The sequence below is a fragment of the Aspergillus pseudoviridinutans genome (assembly GCF_018340605.1).
Source record: "Aspergillus pseudoviridinutans IFM 55266 DNA, scaffold_4, whole genome shotgun sequence".
NCBI classification, from domain to species: domain Eukaryota; kingdom Fungi; phylum Ascomycota; class Eurotiomycetes; order Eurotiales; family Aspergillaceae; genus Aspergillus; species Aspergillus pseudoviridinutans.
The window spans coordinates 1,169,356-1,188,659 of NW_025091284.1; the positions used below are offsets into that span (position 1 = coordinate 1,169,356).

Consider the following 19,304-nt stretch of genomic DNA (forward strand, 5'->3'; position numbering starts at 1 on the left):
TAGCGTGCAAGACGGTAATGATGAATAAGCTAATCAGACACGATATTCTGCACTACAAAATACAGAGTGGGATAGCTACTTATCCAGGACTTATTTCACGATTGTGGTGCACTGTATACAATTTTAAACTATCTAATTTTAAACTACCTTCAAGCATTGCGTTCCGAAACTAACAAGCCAAACCTGACCCACTGGCCCCGCTCTACCGTATTCCCCGCGATTGCATCAAGCTTTTCCACCAGATCCATTGCCGGATTGCTCTTCCTTTGGGAAGTAATCGTTGACCTTTTTTCCGTCGTTGTATTTTGGTCTAGAGAACCATACGTTCTTGCCTCCAAGTGGGTTCGGGTAGTAATGGACGGAGGTGATTCTTTGTCCCTCCTCCGAAGTAATTTCAAAGTTCGCGTGGAGAGGATCTTTCCTGCCGTCAGCCTTCGGCGTGGAATGCGGTCTTGACCTACTGCTATGTTAGCAAAGAAAGTACAAGCTCCAGGAACGATAAACTATACATTACTTTGGCGTTTTTTGCTTTTCCGAGCTCAGGAAAAGAGCCTTTTAATTTGACGACCGCTTCCTCGACTGCAGTCTGCGCCGACGTTTCATTGATACCTTGAACGCCGGTCGTGCCCGATTTCCAGGAAAAGGTGAGAAACCGGCCAACTCGAGTAACCCAAGACATACTGATAGACTGATAGCAAAGGGGAAAAAATTGTCAGTTGATAGAAGTGTGATGGTAATGGTACCTGAGAGAACTTGATAGATTCCATGACGGTTGAAACTGCCATATATATTTGGTAGATAGGGTTGAACGACGACACAGAAGGTCTAGATATGCCCATGGGATCAAGATTGGTGTATTGTTTTAGTGCAATCTCTGTGCGCGATTGTACGATTGGTTCTCTCAAGAACTGGTCTTTCACCTTTCCCTCCAACTTCGCCTGGAATTGCCCAATTCTAGCTGAACATGCGGCACTTCTGTTGTGTGGCTGGCGCCTCTCAAGAAGCATCCTAGCTGCCTCAGCAGCGGCACCAGTGACACTCCAGTAGGATCTCCTAGGAAGTACTCGGTCGTAAGTGCCTTCTAGGAAGCGCTAGTCTGTTAGTGCCTCCTAGGAAGCACTAGGCTGTTAGTGCCTCCTAGGAAGCGCTAGGCCGTTAGTGCCTCCTAGGAAGCGCTAGGCCGTTAGTGCCTCCTAGGAAGCGCTAGGCCGTTAGTGCCTCCTAGGAAGCGCTAGTCCCTAGCTGCATCCGCAGTCCTAGTTACAGATGCCTAGTGATCATATTGATTGGGCGACGAGACTGGGATAAGTTTGAGAAGAAGTGAAGATGGTCTGATGAGTGCGGTATATTGCTCCAGCTGGCTATGAAGAGCTTGTGTATGAAGTCTAACTTTTCTAATTTGAGTAATTACCGCACCCAGGACACTTCTCTTCGAATTGAGTGGTCACGAGCCGCTCGAGATTGGATGATATTGCTCTACTTAACATTTTCAGCCAGTCCAAATGATTCGAGCGTGGAGGGTCCAGGGATTCTAACCTGTGTCCTGCTTCACTACCAAAAATCGTAATTCCAACATCAATATCAGGACATTAAGGACCGCAACTTGATCTATAAATGCCAGCCTTGTCTGGAGTGCTCACGGCAATATGGCACAGACCAGTTCATACTTTCAGCATGCTCTTCTCTCGAGTAACCTTTGCCTGGGCAAACATGTTCTGCTTTACAAAATCCTGGAAAGCCTCCTCATCCGCATCAGGTGGCGCACAATCGACAGCTTACCAGGCCACCAGTGAAATTATTTCAAAATACGCCAGCGTCTCGCCGATGACTCCATCAAACCCTGGAAAGATGGAAGATACCGCGCCGGCTAAACCCAGCTTAGCAGATCTACAGGCAGGGCAACCAATTCTAGATGTTGTCGTAGCCGAGATGCACTTTGGGATATCTTTCTGCAGAGACTACTGCGGCATTGAAAACATACGGGGCCAGTATCGTATGGTGTTTACCGCTCGTTTTCAGAATCTCCCCAGCAAGATTCATCTCATATCCTGCCCACAATTTATTCGTGCACCTAATCTGACCCCTAAGGGCCGGGAGTTACTTCGAATCAAACTTGACGCTGTTTTGGACCGTATACCAAAAGAGGAGTGGGAAAAACTCAAGAGTTGTTACAACATTACCAGAAAGGAGTGGCTCATTGTTTCTGATGTGTCGGAAGAGCAAGTGGTCTAGTTTTTTTACCTGGTGCGATGTACGCATGTAGCTTAGCAGTGCTGTCCCATTATGCATTGTTACCGATCGCTAAGGTTCCAACGGAGCTACGATTATTGTAAATATGGCCAAGCACACCCGAACATCAGCCTACGTCGTAGACCAGACTATCAGTTTTCGGAACACCAATTTTGACCGAAGGTGGAGATGCGGGCCGTAAAACACCCGCGGCTTTTCATGTTGTGCATCTCAGTTTCCGTTCTTTCGTAACTGGTACATCCATGTCGGGACCGGGTGCGTGCCCGACGGCCGTCTGGCTGGCCCAAAAGGGGTGAGGACGGCAGATATTATATTCAGAGCCAGATCCATTATACTCTGAGCCAGGCGGAGCTTGCCGTAACTCTTCTTACGGGATCTCGGAAAGAGTATAATCAAAGCAGGTCTTCCACACAGGAACCTGCGCCCGCGCAGCATTCCGCCACTCCTGGCTACGAGGTGGTTAACGGAAACCCGCCAGAGACAAAGTGCGCGCGAAATTGCGGTTTTTCTTGCTCATGCTTCCAATCCACATCTAACCCCCTGCGGAGAGGAAGTTTGACTTGTTTACATTCAACAAAGCTCCCGTCCTGTTAGATTTCTCCTTCTGCAGTAATTTTTAGTTCTGGGTACCTTGTTCCGAAGAGCTAAAGCAATTACTCCCTGTTTACTTATACGAGATGTCCAATCACTCCCGTTGTTCTTCGTTTTTCGACAAGATTGCCTCTTCACGAGTTGAATTAGATCCCCTCACAGCTAGCGGGCTGAATGGGAAAGCCTGGACGAGCGGAATCAAGTCCGTGCCAACGGTTAGGCCAATGTACATGGAAGGGATAATTTCGTGCCCAATCACATGACCAACTTCATCTTTTGAATCATGTGATGCTACCCGAACCCCACCCATCAACATTGCCCCTCAAAACTGAAATGGTGCCATGACATATACTACTGAAGCTATCTTCACACCACTTGGTGGATAGCAGAAGAGTGCCTGAGCCTGTAAGTCGTCTTGTTATTCCTTGATAGCGTCAGTTGCTTACACTTGAGCAGTCCGAAGTAGTTTGAAGCGCTACTCCTAATTAGCAATGGGTGCTAGGAGTGATATTGCCTGCGACCTCGCGGATCTTGTGGAACTCGAGAAAGACTTCTTTGATCTCATTGAGATTGCAGCAGCCGACTACACTACTGTCGCTCAGAGTCACTCACTTGAGAATGGCCAATCGTACAAACCTTTGTATGTCACCCCGGCGTGCGTCGACGTGATACAGAAGTTTGAAAGAGATTATCTGCTGAGGGTATGTTTACAATAATATGTTAACAAAAGATATGCACTAACATAACTAGATTCCAGCAGATGTATTGAATCCCTCAGAAATCGCCGATAACCGCACGAACGTTTTCCTGCTTGGGAGAGGGCCCTTTTACCCGAGGCCACTTCTTGCGTATCTTGTCATGGTTCTACATAATCCGGAAGCATTGGAACTATATGCGGATAATTTTCGGTCCCGAAGAGTTCGGCTAGAGAATAAAAAGGCTTCTATGAGCCTCATAGCAGGAAATAGTAAACTCGTGACAGAAGGTAACGGCACTGCTGTATGTTTGGTCTTAGGTTTCGAGAAAAGGTCATGACATGCACAAATTGCGAATTAATGAATCGTACTTGTTTCCGGATCCGAGGCTTGAGCGGTTCCCAGCTTACTTGTACTCGTCATTGTAGCGTAAGGATTGGGACCAAAGATTGCCGAGAGGAGGGCTGTGCTTGACATATATACATCGGGGTTTAAGAACATGCTTGTGCTCTCCATCACGTCATAGGGGTTCGAGGCGTCGTCCATTCGACAGGTGCTTGTCATCATATTGAAAGGACTCTGTGTATTGTATGATATGCCGTTATTTGCGTTTGTCGATAATTCGCCACCAGTATCCGTCCTGTTCGAATTGGCAGCTGGGGCCTCTCCATTGGCTTCGGAAGATGTTTGATTGACCGCAGCAAAGTTGAAAGGCGTGGAACCAGATGGTTGGCAAGTTGGGTTACAAGGTGTCGGGGACTGCTGAGAGATCCCCGGATTTTGTGCCTCTTGCACATTTGTTTCGTGTGCTATTCGTGCATGGGGTGATTCGTAGCAATTTCCAAGGGGAGCTATAATATCAGCAGTGTATTCATCCTATAGTGAGGTGTATTCTTACGTAAATACTGCTCCAGCCGATGGGAAACAAGACCAACTGCAAATAAAAACAACGATAGGATTTGGTGGGCGGCATGATGAGCATCTACTCTTGATGCTTCCTGGGTAATACCCCTTCTCTTAAGGGACATCAGCATGTTACTCCGTCTTGGCCCCTTGCCTTTTGGTAGCTCTTGCAGCCAGCTAAAAAATATGTCAGCAAACAGAAATATTGATGTCCGTCAAGGTCTTACATATTCTCGCCGATGTCTTCAGGAAGAAGAAACAGAACCCCAGGACCTTCAAGGTCCATTGACAGCAGCCAGAGCCTCTCGCCCTTATCCACCCAGGTACGCAACTTTCTCTGAATCTCATGTTCTCCAGCGCTGACCATATCAGTACGCTTGATCATGTCAGAGAGGCAAACTATTGCGTCCTGGCGGAAGCTATCGCGTTGAAGTTGGTCTTTCATCAAATAGAATGCAACATAGCATAGTCGACAACGTACTTTCTCGATGATCATAACCCGTTCAATGCCACAAAGGAATAAGAATGATTTCGCAACAAACTCATCCGGAGACTTAACTGGCAGCTCTTGACTGTCACCTTGCGACTCTGGCAGGAGAAGCGGAAATCTCTGCGGGAGGCCTTTCCACTGCTCGAAGAGCGGCCGTAGTTCTTGAGGAAGACGTATTGGGGAATAAATTTGGGCAGCTCGGTCTACTTTGTTTTGGCGACGACTGATTCGAGCAGGTATTCTCCTGACGACAGATCTTGCGATAGACTCGATATCCTATGCTGGTTACTAGTGATTCATTTCTTATTAAGGAGATTACCTTAGAAGCCCAAAGACAGCTAGGATCAAGATCGGTTTTGCCCTCTTTCTCTGCCTTGTTACAAGCCTTAAGAACATGAGTAGCTAGTAGCTTGCTCTCATTGATACCCATTGTGTTAATGTGCAAGTGCGACCCAGTCTGGAAGATGGAGACTGTCTGTCCATCGCGAGTGGGGAAATAAGATGTCACCTAGTGTAATCCACCGCGCTAGACATATCACATGAATCTTTTACTGACAAGGATTATTCCAAATACGGACTAAAGGAAAGAACATAAGATGTATTTGCCAACTGTAGATGGTACATACATGACAGTACGGTCCATTACACTAAGATACCCTTCATCCTGTACCAATCATGAAATACTGTGGCGTCAATGGCGTCTGTTCTGAGCCCAGGTCGCAAGAATTGTTGTGGCGCCAAAAAGAATTGCTAGGAAGCTCAGGTATCTCCTCTCTGAGAGACATCTTAAAGAACGATTAAACAGTGACGGCGAGATGCTCTCCGTGTTAAAAAGAACTCAACGCCTGACGTAAAGAATGTGCATTCCGGTATCCTCCCTGTGTCCAGCATTTTTCAATTATCTGGCCGACCCACAGACCGTTTGTGCTGGGAAGGGATGTTCGCTGGGGCCAAGTTGCTCGACCATCATCAGGGGCGTTATCTTTGAAGAGATCAAAATCACATTTTAACCCTGTTACAACTTCGTACATAACTGCTCCGAGTTGTCCGATATCTGTCTGTATTGAGAACCCGTCATCGTCGGCTGTTTCCATAACTGTATCCAGCGGGAGAACAGATGCTTCGGTGAAGTCGCACAGTTTGACGGAGAGATCAGAATCAAGGAGGAAGTTGCGAGTAGCAATATCAGCCACAAGCACACGTTTATCATGGATCTGCTCCAGTGCATGTGCCATTTGACGAAACCATGACATCTGGAGTGCCAGAGGAGGCTTATTCTTTCCCAAGTAGGCGCGAAGGTCGCCCTGTTCCATGTAGGCGAGTTGAGTAGTTTTCGTGGAGAAGCCGATACAAGGCACAACACCGTCAATTTGACCATTTCCGCCCCCAGTGGAATTCAATCGACGGTAGACTTCTTGCTCTCGCTGAATGACCTCCACGTTCACCTGAAAATCATCCTCAGTACTCCATGGATGCCTTAAAGGCATCTTGACGGCTAGGCCATTACGCAAAATCACAACACCTGACCTTCCATATCCTAGAACTTCGCTGTCGGGTATAGGTTGACCATCAAGGTCTATAAACAAAGTAGATGCCATTGTAGGCTCGAGTTTCAAGAAGGGTCTTATGTTGGACTGAATATGTATCGTGACTGAGAGCTGGAAACACAAAACCACAGGTTTGTTGGCCCCTTCTTATATCTACAGGGGAGATATCCACGGTTCACGTGATAGAACGCCAAGAATCCAGCCACAGAACAACTGAACCGCTGTTGCGCTATTTTACGATTCTATCCTGATCACTTATGGTTGAGCATCGCACGTGGTTCAGGAAACAAGTTTCGAGGCCGGCTTAGCAATCAAACTGTGCAAGACAATGTATTCGAATTGCATAAAACTAAAGTAGCAAAGAGAGCATCGCCAAGTATATGTTGAATATAAAGGCGCAAATGAGATCCAAACCGTCAAAAACCTTTCCGATTCTGTTTTGCTATCCAACGCTTTGGATTTCTGACCTTGCCTCGAAGTCCATTTTCGTCGTGATAGCACCAGCAGCTGTTTCCTACCCGTCAAGCTCCGACCTTAACACTTTGACCAAGCGAACCACTACCACCTGCATTTCCGGGGCCTGGATTTGTATCATCTGGCTTTGGGTTTTGAGCGCGATGTCTTGGGCAATCCACTTTTCGCCGAGTAGAACTCGTTTGCGTCGTTGGAGTGGGGTTGGGGCACGCACTCCCCCTTCGCTCGGCCTCGAGGCACCATTTGACATAGTCTTCGGTCGGATCAAAAAGGATACAGTTTTTTTGAGACTTCCCTTTGCAATTGGGGAATTTGGCCGGAGTTTTGTGCATTTGCCAACACATTTCTGTATCGTTTATCAGCATAAGCTAAAAATGGATTATCTGAGGATGTTCACCGGAGAGATTTTGGCCTGTTCTGATGGTGGGAATAATGAAATTATGCTATCAGTGTCTGTACGATTTGTATAGAATCAGCAGAGATTCACGCCATATTTATAACTATCCTATATATGGTCCCTGTCATGGTGTACTCCGCATGGAGTCTCGCATCAAAGCCGGTGAAAAATTACTTGACCAGGATTCTTAATGTTGATGCAGTGGGAAATGAGTTTAGGGGATCGGGTTAGGCATGCGCAGTGAGAAAGGCCCAAGCTTAAAATCCCACTAAGTCTTCGCGCGCGAAGAGCTAATGCAACTCCAAAGTACTTCCATCCAGGCATGGACCAATGCTCATCCTCTACAAGATTATCTCCAGATTTCGCGTGGGTCTGGTCTTCCAGCCTCCCATGACTCGCGCTATACAGTGTCGTGTCCGCACAGGACAGACGAGAGGCAACGGCTTCGTTCAGTTGCGGAGATAGATTTGTGGCGTAACTTTAGGTACTAGAAATAGATACGTGCTGCAGTAAACAAGCCTAAAAGGTGTCTAAGGCTTCGCGCGCGAAGAGCTAATGCAAATCCTAAGCCTAAAAGGTGGCTAGGTCTTCGCGCGAGAAGAGCTAATGCAAATCCTAAGCCTAAAAGGCGGCTAAGTCTTCGCGCGCGAAGAGCTAATGCAGCTCCTAGCACTCCACAGCAAATGACAAGTATCAAAGTAACGACCTGTGCAACTATGTAAGATGATTAACAAGGTCGATAACATGGAACTACTGGCTGTCATGACTCTAGTGCAATGTGTGAGTCTAGAACAATTCACCCGTTCAGACGCATGATCGTCATCATGTCTGGAAAGCAGATAGTACGGATATCCCGAACATTATATGCGGCATTTATTCGCAGTTCCAGGTTATTTGCTCTTTGAACCAGAGGCTGTTCGTTCAGCCCACCATTAGACCATGATCATACATACTTATTTGATGTCTGCAATAATGGTGCTCGTAATGCTGGTAGTCTAGTGCCTCACCGACAAGCACCAGTCCCTGGCTGTATCCACTAGCATGTTCCAGGAAGCTTGGCATGAACGATCTTTACCTGATGTATCCAAGGAAGCGTTAATGTCACTCTATAGAGCCCGATTTCATTTTCTTTTGTCATTTAGGAATTGGTAAGGATAGGAGATGATGGGAAAGGATGCGAAAGGGTGGGACAGGACAGGACAGGAGTCACAGGACGGTGACACCACGCTGGAGATAAAACGTCCAGTATTAGCTCTCCCACTCTTATTGGCTGGATGCACTAAAAAAAAGCTGAAGCGATTGATACAGACAATGTATATCGGATTGTCTAATGGATAGATTCAATAAATATAACAAAACTAAATAATTCGAAGTTTCATCAAAAAGGTCTCAATGAGCACAGCGTTGTCTATAAAGACGCCAGCCTTGTCCCAGGTACTCGCCGCAATTCGGCACAGACCAACTCTAGCTTTCATTGACCCTCCTTCATTTCTAGATCGCTGCATGATTACTTTGGCATGGCTTGGTGTAGAGCCTTACTCCCTGCCAGGTCGTGGTGGCAGAAGCTCCTGTGGCGTAACAGCACCAATAAGGATGGAGAGAATGGAAACGACCGGGCTCCATCGATCGATCGGACGCCTTTTTTCGAAGAAAGGACAATTGTGAGTACAGTTTGTGAGGTTGCTTCCAGCCATCTAATACCTTCCGTGGGCAGACCGCAAAGTACATCAACGGTCAAAAAGTCATGGAGCATATCGTCGTGAAGACCAAGCATATTGATGACCGAGGACACACCTGTGTCAGTAACCGTGATTCGAACAGCATTGCGGAAACCAGACATTCTGGACTTAGCTCTATCAGCATTTCCGATCAAAGTACAATTGCGGAGGATGCGAAGGCCCTGGATGAACCTGAACTCTTTGTTGTTCGCTCGCCATAGGTTGACGACTCAACCGGCGAGCGGATGGTTAGGCTCTACTACGAGCTCTCACTAAGCCTCGATGACCTTGAGATCAGAGGCCATGAATCTCGTATCCCAGAGTCTGACGATGATCTAATCGAGGCCCTCTTTCACTATGGAGGAGAGAATTTTTGGACATATGGTCCTTATTCGCATGCCAGAGCTCGAATGGTTTCAAGGGGTGTATACTGAATGGTCTGACATTTTCAATGCTATTATTTTCTTTTTCCGGCTGCTGGCCGCTCATTGTTATCGTGAGCATTATATGAAGTGGATAGTTCTATCTCCATAACCGAGTACGTCACAAACTGCCTTCATCCTTGGTAAGAACATAAATAGTGCCAATCCGCTGAGAAAAGGAGTCATGGAATCAACTTTATTCAAGCAATGGTTCTCTTTCTATACGTTATTATTTGTATATGGATGGGGACGTTTCTCGTCTTAGTTTCCTTGAACGCCCGCTTTCAGAAGAAGCGCATTGCTGATCCTGAGTCTTCTGCTGCCTTCACTGATCATCCCCATCAAGAGTAACATGGATTCTGTACGTCCCTTCTAGGCATGGTTATGGCACCCAGTTACTAATGGATTAGATGGAAAATAGGAAGCGGCAAAATACAGGGGCAGGAAGGGAAGGACTCATTCCAAGAAAGAAGGACAAGGAAGAACACAAGAGTGTAAGGGATAGCAATCCTCATTGGCGTCCACTAGCTGATGGGTTACAGCAAGAAACAGATTTATACGACCCTGCTGTTGAGAGGCAGCCCTTGATTTACAGGAGAGCTGGAAAAGCACCGAAACATGATCGGGACAAGAAGTTACCCAGTTTGCGCCTTAGGCGGCCCTGCTGTAGATGCAGGACGGAAGTACCGGTAGACTATGCTGTCGTATTTGTCACCACGAGACTTGTCCTGAGTGCTTGTACTTGCAAAAGTGAGATTACGGATGTTGATCAGACACACGGGCCTCTGTATTAGGACTAGTTACCAGAATGGACTCGACCTTGACGGTGGCGTTTGGTACTTTGTTATAGCTGAGGATAGAGGACAGTTTTGCTACTTTCAAGCATTTCAGAGGAGGCTCATCCGACTACTGTTGCTGGAAGGGAAGATACTCTAAGGGCAGCAGGACGTTCATGCCATCCTACCATCCATGGCAAGCAAACTATGCCGCATTAGATGCAGGGATAGAGAACCCATGTATTGTACTTGATTCACGCTAGAAGGGCAGAGAGAGATATCATACCCCGCCGGACCCCCTGCACGACTTCCCTGCTTGCAGTTTGTCGTGCGTGTATCAATTCCGTGCGCCACGAGATCGTAGGCAGTGGAAGTCCAGAGCACTCTTTGCCTCCAACTTGTCCCAAAAGCTTCAGCCATCATTGTCCACTCGCTAAGCCGAACGAGTCATCTGGTACCATCCGCTATGCACGCTGGACAGGGCTCCCCAGATAGGCCGTAGCAAACTAGAAGGGTCATTGCTGCCAATCGACCAGTCTTAGGATTAGCCAAATATCGCGTAGCTAGGCGACAATGCCGGAAGCACTGCAACCAGTCAGACTCCGGTTAAAAGAAATATAGGGAAATAATAATAATAAAAAAAAAAAGAAAAAAAAAGAGTCCCAGATGGCGCTTCTACTTCTATATTCCATTGTTATTCAATACCCCAGAGGCACAGGCATTCCGATCTCTCATCGCCAACACTAAAAAACTGCCATTTCCCCCGCCTTGAAGCTCCAATCCTTCTTCTTCTCATCCAGTTCCTCTCTCCTTCAGGATATTGAGTGTTCCCTTGAGCTATGGGTAGCTTCTCACCTGTCAGTCACTGATTGTCTCTTCTCTTGACTTGACTTTGTGTCACCATCCTCGTTTACCGTACATTATCCCCGGAGTAGAAAAACAAAGGAAAGGACCAAGTAGTCTTGATCTAATTCCAACTCTGTTGCAGCTTGTCGCGCCTGCCCATCTGTGTGCCGAAATCGGTTGCCAGTCCATCTTGCAGCATCTCCCACTTCCAGGCCGATCTCGAACCTCGTTGGGTGTATGATCTCTGTTCTTGTCTGGGTGCATCCTGTGAGTAGCATGTCGCCACTTGTCACGCATACTACCCCCTCTCAAATTTTTGGGCCTTTCTCATTACTGTATCTTGTATACCCCTTTAAAGGCTTCTGGCACGCTGACATTTCCAAGTGTCAAACAAAGCTAATAAGCGGCATTTGTCTGCCGTGACTTCACCAGACCTGGATCTCTGCAGCCTCATCACTATCCCGGAAAGACCTTCGAGGCAATATATATTGCCGCCATCGCAGCTGTAAACTCGCTCCGACCTCAACGGCATTTTCATGTGTTGAGCACTATATACCTCTCAGCCTTCAGTAACTGTACTGCCTGAKAGACGTCCAACTTGAGATTGTCCAAACGATACACCTGCTCGACGAAACCTGCTGTATCTTTGTCAACATCAAGCTCTTAAATTACACAATGGTGTTCAGCGCACCTGCTCCTGGGGTAGGCTCCAGTAAAAGGCCAGCGTCATGCATGCAGGACGATGTTAATGACCGGGATATTGTCTCGGTAAGTGATACCGGCATTGGAAGACATATGGAGCTGACTCATCTCCTATATAGCCCATAGGTCTATCCATGCGTTCATCGATCAACATCCCTTACGCCCACTACGCCATGATCTATCTCGACAACATGGGCAGACTGAAGGTGATGGAATCTCCGTCTATCCAGGAGCAAAATGAGACCGTTTTTACAACCGAAGTCCGTGAAAGGTTTTTGGAAATCCTTGGTGCTAAGGTCGGATATCAACCGCCAATGGTTCGAAGTATGTAAAATCTCCGCGCATAAGTGCAATATTCTTGCTGATCTCATTTGAATAGGGTTGTTAGCTGCTGGTGCTACACCATATAGCTATGATGCTCAACAACCGCTTGGTCACTTGCCTTACCGTCAAACTAGGCGGGGCAGAAATTCCCCAGCCCACTCTATGTACAGTGTGCCGCTATCTGTCCAGTGCTCAGTCTCTGTTGAGGAAACGCCCTCTTGCGGATCAGTGGACAAGGTCGGGCTCGAGATCGGTAATACTCCTGAAGTTCTCGACTACTATGAGAGATCCTTGGAACACTTCCGGCAGTTCAACTGTCGTCAGATTGCAAAGGCATTCATTAGGTTCATTGAGCCAGGAAAACAATTCAAGCACCCCTATAATGGAGGTAAACCCCCTGCAGGAGCCCCTGCTGGTAAGAAGGGTGATCCAGAGAAGACAAAACCTAAATGGTGGCCCGCCGATGTGGTTCACAAGGAGCCTGACCATCTTCGAAAGGATCGTACGTGTACCCCTCCAGAAAATCTCCAGAGTCAAGTAATTTTGCTGACAGATTCAGAACGCCTGTCTCTGTTGATTCATATCATCCGCAAGCTTGGAGAATTCAGTATCACAACGGATCAATTGCAGGAAATTGCCCACGAATGCAAGCGGCAGCTCAGAGACCCCCACAGACTCCAAATCTTGGACGAGGTCTTCAACGTAAGAAGGATTGAAGAACGCTATGAAAGAGGAGAAGTTGGTAAGCGGCATCTTCTTTCCGTGAAATTCATTTTGACAGCTGTTGAAGAGCCTCAGATGCCAAAACGATTGTATATGTTGTCAACCGGGAGTCGAACCAGAAAGAGAAGGATGGCGACTCCAATGTGGATCCGGACCAGAAGCATGAGCAAGAAGACGATAATGCAGATGAGGCACTTCCCAATCTCCACTCTGAGATGAACTCAACCAGCCCGATGTCGAGCTCAGTCAAACACACCGGCATGGCGGCACCAAGTCGTCCAATGAATGTGGGAGATGACAGAAACCAGTTGTTTCCTTTACCGGAGTCGTTGAGCTTCGGTAAGACACCCCTGGATGATCGGGCCTTCTTTCCCACGACCTCCGAGTATACCGAAGATTATGCGTCGCAGCGGATGCCCAGAACACTTGCAACAACAGCACTTCTCAGCCCCAATGAGACACATGCCGCTTTCAATTATATGGCACAGGCGCCCATAACCTCCTCCGCCTCGGAGCAGATTTCCAACCACCGCCAAGCACCCTTACCCATGCAGCACTCAGCCAGCTTCGACCCTAGGACGCCTTCGTTACAACACAATCTCTTCAACCCAATGGAGTATGGTACTTCACTCAGTCACGCCATGTCTCAGACTACTATGTCATATCAGCTTCCCATGTCCCCGACGTTTCATCCCCTGGAAATGCCTCACATGGCTCATGGTCTGCCGAACCTGCCTCAAGACAGACCTTCAAAAATGGATGGCAGGAGCATGAGAGGCCCTTCTTTCCACACAAGATTTTTGAGTCATCCCTGTGATCCATCACAGCAGGCTCCTCATTCTAGCGGATGTGGCCATCCTGACGGTTGGATTCAAAATAGACCACATGCATGATCTTAAATGATTGATCCTTGGCCACTGTTGACCCTCCTGCAGCCTTGGAATTTCAGTTCACTGACGATTGTTTTTCGACTTTGTTTCTTTTTCTTTTCCAGTCCCTGACTTTGTTGTCGATGCGGACTTAGCCTGCGGCTTATTCCACGTCAAGTGACTGCCAGGACACTCCGTAGTTTTATATGGCAGGTACTGTCGATGACTTACCAATTTTTCTTCGTTTAGTATGTATACTCGTTGCTTGTTCTATGTTCGATCATATTTTTTCCCTTATACATACGTTCAAAAATTCTGTTGGAGATGGCGGCAGATGACATGCAAATATGGGCGATGTTCTTGTTTCATTTCACTATGTTTCTTTTAATCGCGTTTTGAACAATTGGCAGCCAGGGGTGTCGAAGCTCGTTCACTTTGGATGCCAATCGGCTGGATGGGAGGTAACGAGGCCTAACAATGATTCATTTCTGGATTAGCTTTCTCGATCAAAATACAATGATCACTATATCCCATAAAATTACACTGGCTTCACATAGCGCATGTTTCTGAATCGATCATTTTGCTGCCTCTGAATCTGGATGCCAAGGTCTTTCGCACTCCTATTCTCGGAGGGCACACTCCGTCTGTCCAGCAATCCTTGGAAAGTTGATTCACTGTATGCGCTACCGGAAGCGCTGCGTGCTGGTTTGCAAGCGGTTTGTGGTGTTTCTGAAGTCGTAGATTATTGCGTCGACGTGCTTGCACCACCAACCCTTTCTTTACCTCGCCAAAGTCCCTTGCTGGCATCTTCTTTATTGTGTACTTAGTGTGCATTGCCTTGGCTCTTGTTCTGGACTTTCATGCTTGCTGTTCACTTTGCTACTACGAGCTTCCGCTTTTATCTGAACTTGATCCGTAAAATGTAGAAAATCTGGCTCAAAGCTTAGCCCTTACCCTGCGTTGTTCTCGCCATGTTTGCCATTGAAGGTGCGAGGGTGAAGTGTCCGTTTCGATATCCTAGGACATCGGAAATCTCACTAGTCACAGCCTAAGGCAGAGCTTATGGCCATTTTTTGCCATGTGAACCCGTCCATTGTGGCTGGAGATTGCAGGTTCGAATCCTGCGTCGGTCAGTTTTTGTTTTTCACCCGCCTTATATTTTTCTTTTTTTCTGCGTTTGCCGCTGTTTTTCCTCCACCCAGAGTGGTCTAACAAGCCGGACTTAAATTCACTAGTCACCGACAGCTGGCATTATTTCTAGATTCCAATATCTCAACGCCATTTGTTTCCGTAAGCGCTCAGAAAATGTGATATGGATTCCGCATCATCGTCCGGATCGCGAGCAGCACAGCCAGGGAAGGCAAACAACAACAGATTCATCGTGTCAATGAACATTAGTCGGTTGGAGGCCGTCGAAGTAAGTGTCTACAAACCAGCTACTAATCAAGCAGCCCCTGGCCACAGCTACGGCGTCCGATCAATTTCTCAAAAGGGCGCTGAAGTCCAAATGAGAGGCAACGCCGCTTCCACCCTCGATGTCCATCTGCAATTTCATCATAGCAGCCCCTTTCTGCCCACCTGGTCCAGTTCCAAGCACCTGCTCGCCAAACATGCGCAGCTGCATCGGCATCAAATTGTTTCCATAATGCTCGACAACGTCGTGCTTCTCCACCGCATATCCAAGATGGCTCCAGTTTTGCAGAATCCGTGCCGTACCGGATGCATTCCTCCGCTTTGGCTGGGGTCCACCACCTCGGAAGGAGATCGGGTTTGCGTTCAACGCGCTTCAGGAACCGGCGGAAACCAGCGCATCCGCCATCAGTCGCCCCGCCATAGATGCTGTCCGCATGAACATCCCCTGTAAATGTGTAGTCGTCGTCTAGCCGGAGACGGTAGGTGTCTATTAGTAACTTGTAGGTATCGTTTTCGGTGCGGTCATGGAGCCAAGTCTTTGTGTGGAGGCGATGAAAAGGCTTGAGGAAGTCAACCTAAGACTTTTGTGGATTGGGTGGCGTTGGCGTCAGTCGTGGACTGGCTGGCGGAGCCTGTGTTTGCCTGAGCACTGCTGGCGCAGACTTTCTTGTGAGCTTTCCAGTCGGTTTTCTGGCAGTCACGGGAGCAGTAGATGGCCGATTTGCAGCGGGAGCAGTTCCTCAAGGGAGCACTTTCGGATTCCGTCTTTTTGCAGCTCTGGCATTTGCGAGTCTCGGTGAGATTGGAGTCGGACATGGTTCGTGACTGTAGTAGGTTCAGTGAGGGACTTGTAGAGAACTACTATGATACATTTATCGTTGAACCTCGTCTCAAATGATGTGGGTACACAGAGTAGTGGAGCAGATCTGTGCGCACTTATTGCATCCTGATTGGACAAGAAAGAGCCAATCATTCCACGCCTCCCTCCGCGGCTGTTTCAGAGACAATTATAAAGGAGTGAGAAGACAGCCATCTCCGTCGAAGCGTGAGCCTATTGTCTATCCTGGCGCCATGGTAAAGACCCGACGCCTTCTTCGACGGGAGATCACTTATGCATCTGCTAAGGAACAGGAGGTTAACATTCTTCATCAGCTTGGATACCATGATAAGCAAACCAGGTTCTTTACACACCTCTACAACAACAGTGACTGGATCAAGACCATCGTTGCGCATCATCTTAATTTGAGCTCACCTGCTGTTTGTCGCGTGTCCGAAGTGAAGGACTGGCTGCATGGAAGCTTCAACGTTTGCATTCCTGTTACGCTCAGCAATAGGGATGGAAAACGGGTGCTTGTGCGTTTTCCGCTCCCCTACCGGGTCGGTGAGGATTTCATGCCCGGTAATGGTGACGAAAAGGTCAAATGTGAGGCAGGAACCTACGCGTGGCTCGAGAAGAACTGCCCCGATGTGCCAATTCCGCAGTTATACGGGTTTGCTCTCTCTACCGGTGAAACTGTACATATACGCACCATGACTTCCTCTACCGAAGCTAATTCGTCTAGTTTACTCGCTCAGAGAACTTGCCGGTCTTACGTCAGTGGTTTCACTTTCTTCTGCGTCGGATTTGGTCATGGCTAGGGCATCCAAACCCTTCTGAATATGTTCCCCACCCAGCTCGATGCGAGAACGCCGTTCGCTCCGCGTACTTACTGCTTGAATACATTGAACCGAAGCGCGGCACTATGCTTTCAAATACATGGACGGACAGCCAGTACGATATCAAACTGCGGACAAACCTTTTTCGTGGCCTTTCCCGCATTCTCTTAAGCATCAGTCGACATCCGCTCCCCAGAATTGGTTCGTTTGTTATTGACAAAGACGGATTTTTGGTTTTAGCGAACCGGCCCCTGTCGATTCAAGTTCAACAGCTGGAGAATGAACAGATACCTACGGGCATAAATCGCGAGTACACATATTCAACTGTTGACTCATACTTGGCGGATGTCCTTGCGTTCCATGACAACCGTTTTCGGCATCAACCAAATGCGGTGAATGACCTCGGAGATTGCGTTTTCCAGCTATCTTCACTCTCGGCAATGCGAACAGTTTCCAGATCTTTTTTCCAAAGAGGGTTTCGGCGCGGCCCCTTTGTTTTTACTCTAACGGACATCCATCAAAGCAACATATTTGTTGACTCAGATTGGAATGTAACGTGTCTAGTAGATCTGGAGTGGGCCTGCTCTTTACCGATCGAAATGATTAGACCTCCGCATTGGTTAACGGACAAGGGTGTGGACGAGATAGTGTCATCAGAGTATGATGAGATCCGGAGGGAATTCATGGACATCTTGACTGCTGAGGAGGAGAGACACAGACAGGCCACTTCGAGCGGGAATAACATGCCACTACTATCAGAAGTCCTGAATAGCACATGGGCAGCAGGGACTTTTTGGTATACTCTGGCCCTCTCCAGCCCTTCTGGCCTATTCGGGATTTTTAAACATCATATTCGACCCCTATTCTGCACAGAATATCTCGAAGAATTCAATTTGGTCATGCCTTTTCTTTGGGAGAAGAATGTGGGACACATCGCGAGTTGCAAACTTTCGGATAAAGAGGAGTATGACAGACAACTTCAATTAGAATTTGAAACCGAATTGGTGTGACAGAATTTTTTCCAAAGAACGCGCTCTCAAGAGGAGCCTTGACTCTGGCTTCCCTGTTGCAAATGGGCTTGAATAGCTCCACCTATCGCCCGCATTCCTTTCTCCACCTGGTTTTCTTCTCTTTTCTTCTTAGCAGCTTGGCCCGAAGAGCTGAGTTGCTGAAGGGTTCTGACATCGGCCTTGATTCCAACAACAGCCTCTTTGCCCTTATTTTGGTCGGATGAAGCTTGGTCGGCCATTTCGAGAAGCGCTAATGAGCTCTGTTCGGTGTATGGGACTATAGTAGAACTCTATAATTAGGCTTTAGACTTCTTTACAATCAGCCTTTTACTCACCTCGTGCTATCGAATTGAGAACTATCAAGCGTTTTGTTTGTTAACGGCATCTACAAAATTTTCAGATAAAATGAGGAATTACTCCCATGATATACTCTGACTAGGTACGCTTACTTCCGCTGCATGAGAGTTCTATTAACCAGGCTACGTAAGGAAGACTGGTGCATCAAGAACCTGGAGAGTACCGTGTATGCACTTGTGGCTGGAACGTAGCAGGCTTAGTTGCTATTTCAACTTACTAGGAAGAGAAACAAAAGACCTTGCTGAAAATGTTGGTAAATTGTTGGTATGTTGCCGGTAGCTTGCTGGTGAGCGGGCAGAAAATTGGCGTGCCATATTAGTAATAGCTGGAAATTTTCGGGAAGATTAGACTATTGAGAAAGGCCGCCCCATCCAAGCAGCTTTCGTCAGGCATCACCCTGTCGCTGCCCCACGCTTTGAGTATTGCTACCTTACTTCAACTTTAGAACCCAACAATTTGCCTTCCTGCGCTTCGAATGACCAAAATAATCATATGCCTTTATCTTCATCGTCATCACTGATTAAATCGTCACCATTGATTAAAATTTAACCCCCGAGAGCTGGTTGAAGACAAGTGTGGTTTAGCAAATTGAACTTTTCCAGCGACTTGCGGCCGAGCTCCAGAGCGCTGCCAGGCTAATTACCTACGTCTCTCTCAAGAGCGCGTTTATCAACCTCATTACTCCTGGCTCTGTGTCCCTATCGATCGAGCACCTTCAGTGTCTTGGGTTATGCCAGCAACGAACCAAATAAAACCCATCGAACTACCTGAGCCTAGCGACGCTGAACTTGAGAACGCCGCTCGAGAACTGGTCCGGTTTATTCCTAGATTCCAGTGTGAGATTATGACTGTACGTTAACAATGGTGTACAGATTCTCAGGAACGTTGTCATCGATCCAGCAAAGTCCTTTCCAAAATCCTTCTCGACAACAGACGCATCAGTCCGAGCCGTTCTCGTCTACAAGAATGGATCTGCAGGAGCGGTCCGAGTTACTGGGCCTAATGCCCCTCTGCCTGTGCCAAATATTGTAACCGGACCGGACGAGATTGGCTTGGAGATCATTGAGGTGAAGGATGGTCAGACTTGTATGTTTTTCGGCGACCCTGTCGTTCGGTTCTTCCGATGCAAAGAAGCATAACC

The 19,304-nt window shown here is 47.5% G+C and overlaps 10 protein-coding genes across 10 annotated transcripts; 6 read left to right on the plus strand and 4 right to left on the minus strand.

The window, feature by feature from the left end:
- Nucleotides 1-225: 225 nt before the first annotated feature.
- Nucleotides 226-679, minus strand: Asppvi_005847 (uncharacterized protein; the record flags this gene model as incomplete). Its single annotated transcript, XM_043301759.1, has 2 exons — nucleotides 226-457; nucleotides 510-679. 2 exons carry the CDS (start codon nucleotides 677-679, stop codon nucleotides 226-228), a joined length of 402 nt encoding a protein of 133 aa, XP_043157694.1.
- Nucleotides 680-1,674: 995 nt separating this feature from the next.
- Asppvi_005848 (uncharacterized protein) lies at nucleotides 1,675-2,232 on the plus strand (the record flags this gene model as incomplete). Its single annotated transcript, XM_043301760.1, has 1 exon — nucleotides 1,675-2,232. The coding sequence occupies one exon, from the start codon at nucleotides 1,675-1,677 to the stop codon at nucleotides 2,230-2,232; it is 558 nt and encodes a 185-aa protein (XP_043157695.1).
- A 1,100-nt stretch (nucleotides 2,233-3,332) lies between these two features.
- Asppvi_005849 (uncharacterized protein) lies at nucleotides 3,333-3,610 on the plus strand (the record flags this gene model as incomplete). Its single annotated transcript, XM_043301761.1, has 2 exons — nucleotides 3,333-3,542; nucleotides 3,599-3,610. 2 exons carry the CDS (start codon nucleotides 3,333-3,335, stop codon nucleotides 3,608-3,610), a joined length of 222 nt encoding a protein of 73 aa, XP_043157696.1.
- A 283-nt stretch (nucleotides 3,611-3,893) lies between these two features.
- On the minus strand, nucleotides 3,894-6,527 carry Asppvi_005850 (uncharacterized protein; the record flags this gene model as incomplete). Its single annotated transcript, XM_043301762.1, has 4 exons — nucleotides 3,894-4,387; nucleotides 4,435-4,616; nucleotides 4,667-5,205; nucleotides 5,841-6,527. The coding sequence occupies 4 exons, from the start codon at nucleotides 6,525-6,527 to the stop codon at nucleotides 3,894-3,896; spliced, it is 1,902 nt and encodes a 633-aa protein (XP_043157697.1).
- Nucleotides 6,528-8,864: 2,337 nt separating this feature from the next.
- Nucleotides 8,865-9,286, plus strand: Asppvi_005851 (uncharacterized protein; the record flags this gene model as incomplete). Its single annotated transcript, XM_043301763.1, has 2 exons — nucleotides 8,865-9,008; nucleotides 9,062-9,286. The coding sequence occupies 2 exons, from the start codon at nucleotides 8,865-8,867 to the stop codon at nucleotides 9,284-9,286; spliced, it is 369 nt and encodes a 122-aa protein (XP_043157698.1).
- A 2,498-nt stretch (nucleotides 9,287-11,784) lies between these two features.
- On the plus strand, nucleotides 11,785-13,751 carry Asppvi_005852 (uncharacterized protein; the record flags this gene model as incomplete). The annotated part of the gene is made up of 5 exons (XM_043301764.1): nucleotides 11,785-11,877; nucleotides 11,931-12,135; nucleotides 12,191-12,637; nucleotides 12,695-12,877; nucleotides 12,934-13,751. 5 exons carry the CDS (start codon nucleotides 11,785-11,787, stop codon nucleotides 13,749-13,751), a joined length of 1,746 nt encoding a protein of 581 aa, XP_043157699.1.
- Nucleotides 13,752-15,204: 1,453 nt separating this feature from the next.
- On the minus strand, nucleotides 15,205-15,956 carry Asppvi_005853 (zinc finger MYND domain-containing protein; the record flags this gene model as incomplete). Its single annotated transcript, XM_043301765.1, has 3 exons — nucleotides 15,205-15,415; nucleotides 15,444-15,627; nucleotides 15,716-15,956. The coding sequence occupies 3 exons, from the start codon at nucleotides 15,954-15,956 to the stop codon at nucleotides 15,205-15,207; spliced, it is 636 nt and encodes a 211-aa protein (XP_043157700.1).
- A 255-nt stretch (nucleotides 15,957-16,211) lies between these two features.
- On the plus strand, nucleotides 16,212-16,797 carry Asppvi_005854 (uncharacterized protein; the record flags this gene model as incomplete). Its single annotated transcript, XM_043301766.1, has 2 exons — nucleotides 16,212-16,647; nucleotides 16,703-16,797. 2 exons carry the CDS (start codon nucleotides 16,212-16,214, stop codon nucleotides 16,795-16,797), a joined length of 531 nt encoding a protein of 176 aa, XP_043157701.1.
- Nucleotides 16,798-17,832: 1,035 nt separating this feature from the next.
- On the minus strand, nucleotides 17,833-18,045 carry Asppvi_005855 (uncharacterized protein; the record flags this gene model as incomplete). Its single annotated transcript, XM_043301767.1, has 1 exon — nucleotides 17,833-18,045. The coding sequence occupies one exon, from the start codon at nucleotides 18,043-18,045 to the stop codon at nucleotides 17,833-17,835; it is 213 nt and encodes a 70-aa protein (XP_043157702.1).
- An 848-nt stretch (nucleotides 18,046-18,893) lies between these two features.
- Nucleotides 18,894-19,302, plus strand: Asppvi_005856 (uncharacterized protein; the record flags this gene model as incomplete). The annotated part of the gene is made up of 2 exons (XM_043301768.1): nucleotides 18,894-19,013; nucleotides 19,036-19,302. The coding sequence occupies 2 exons, from the start codon at nucleotides 18,894-18,896 to the stop codon at nucleotides 19,300-19,302; spliced, it is 387 nt and encodes a 128-aa protein (XP_043157703.1).
- Between the last annotated feature and the right edge of the window lie 2 nt (nucleotides 19,303-19,304).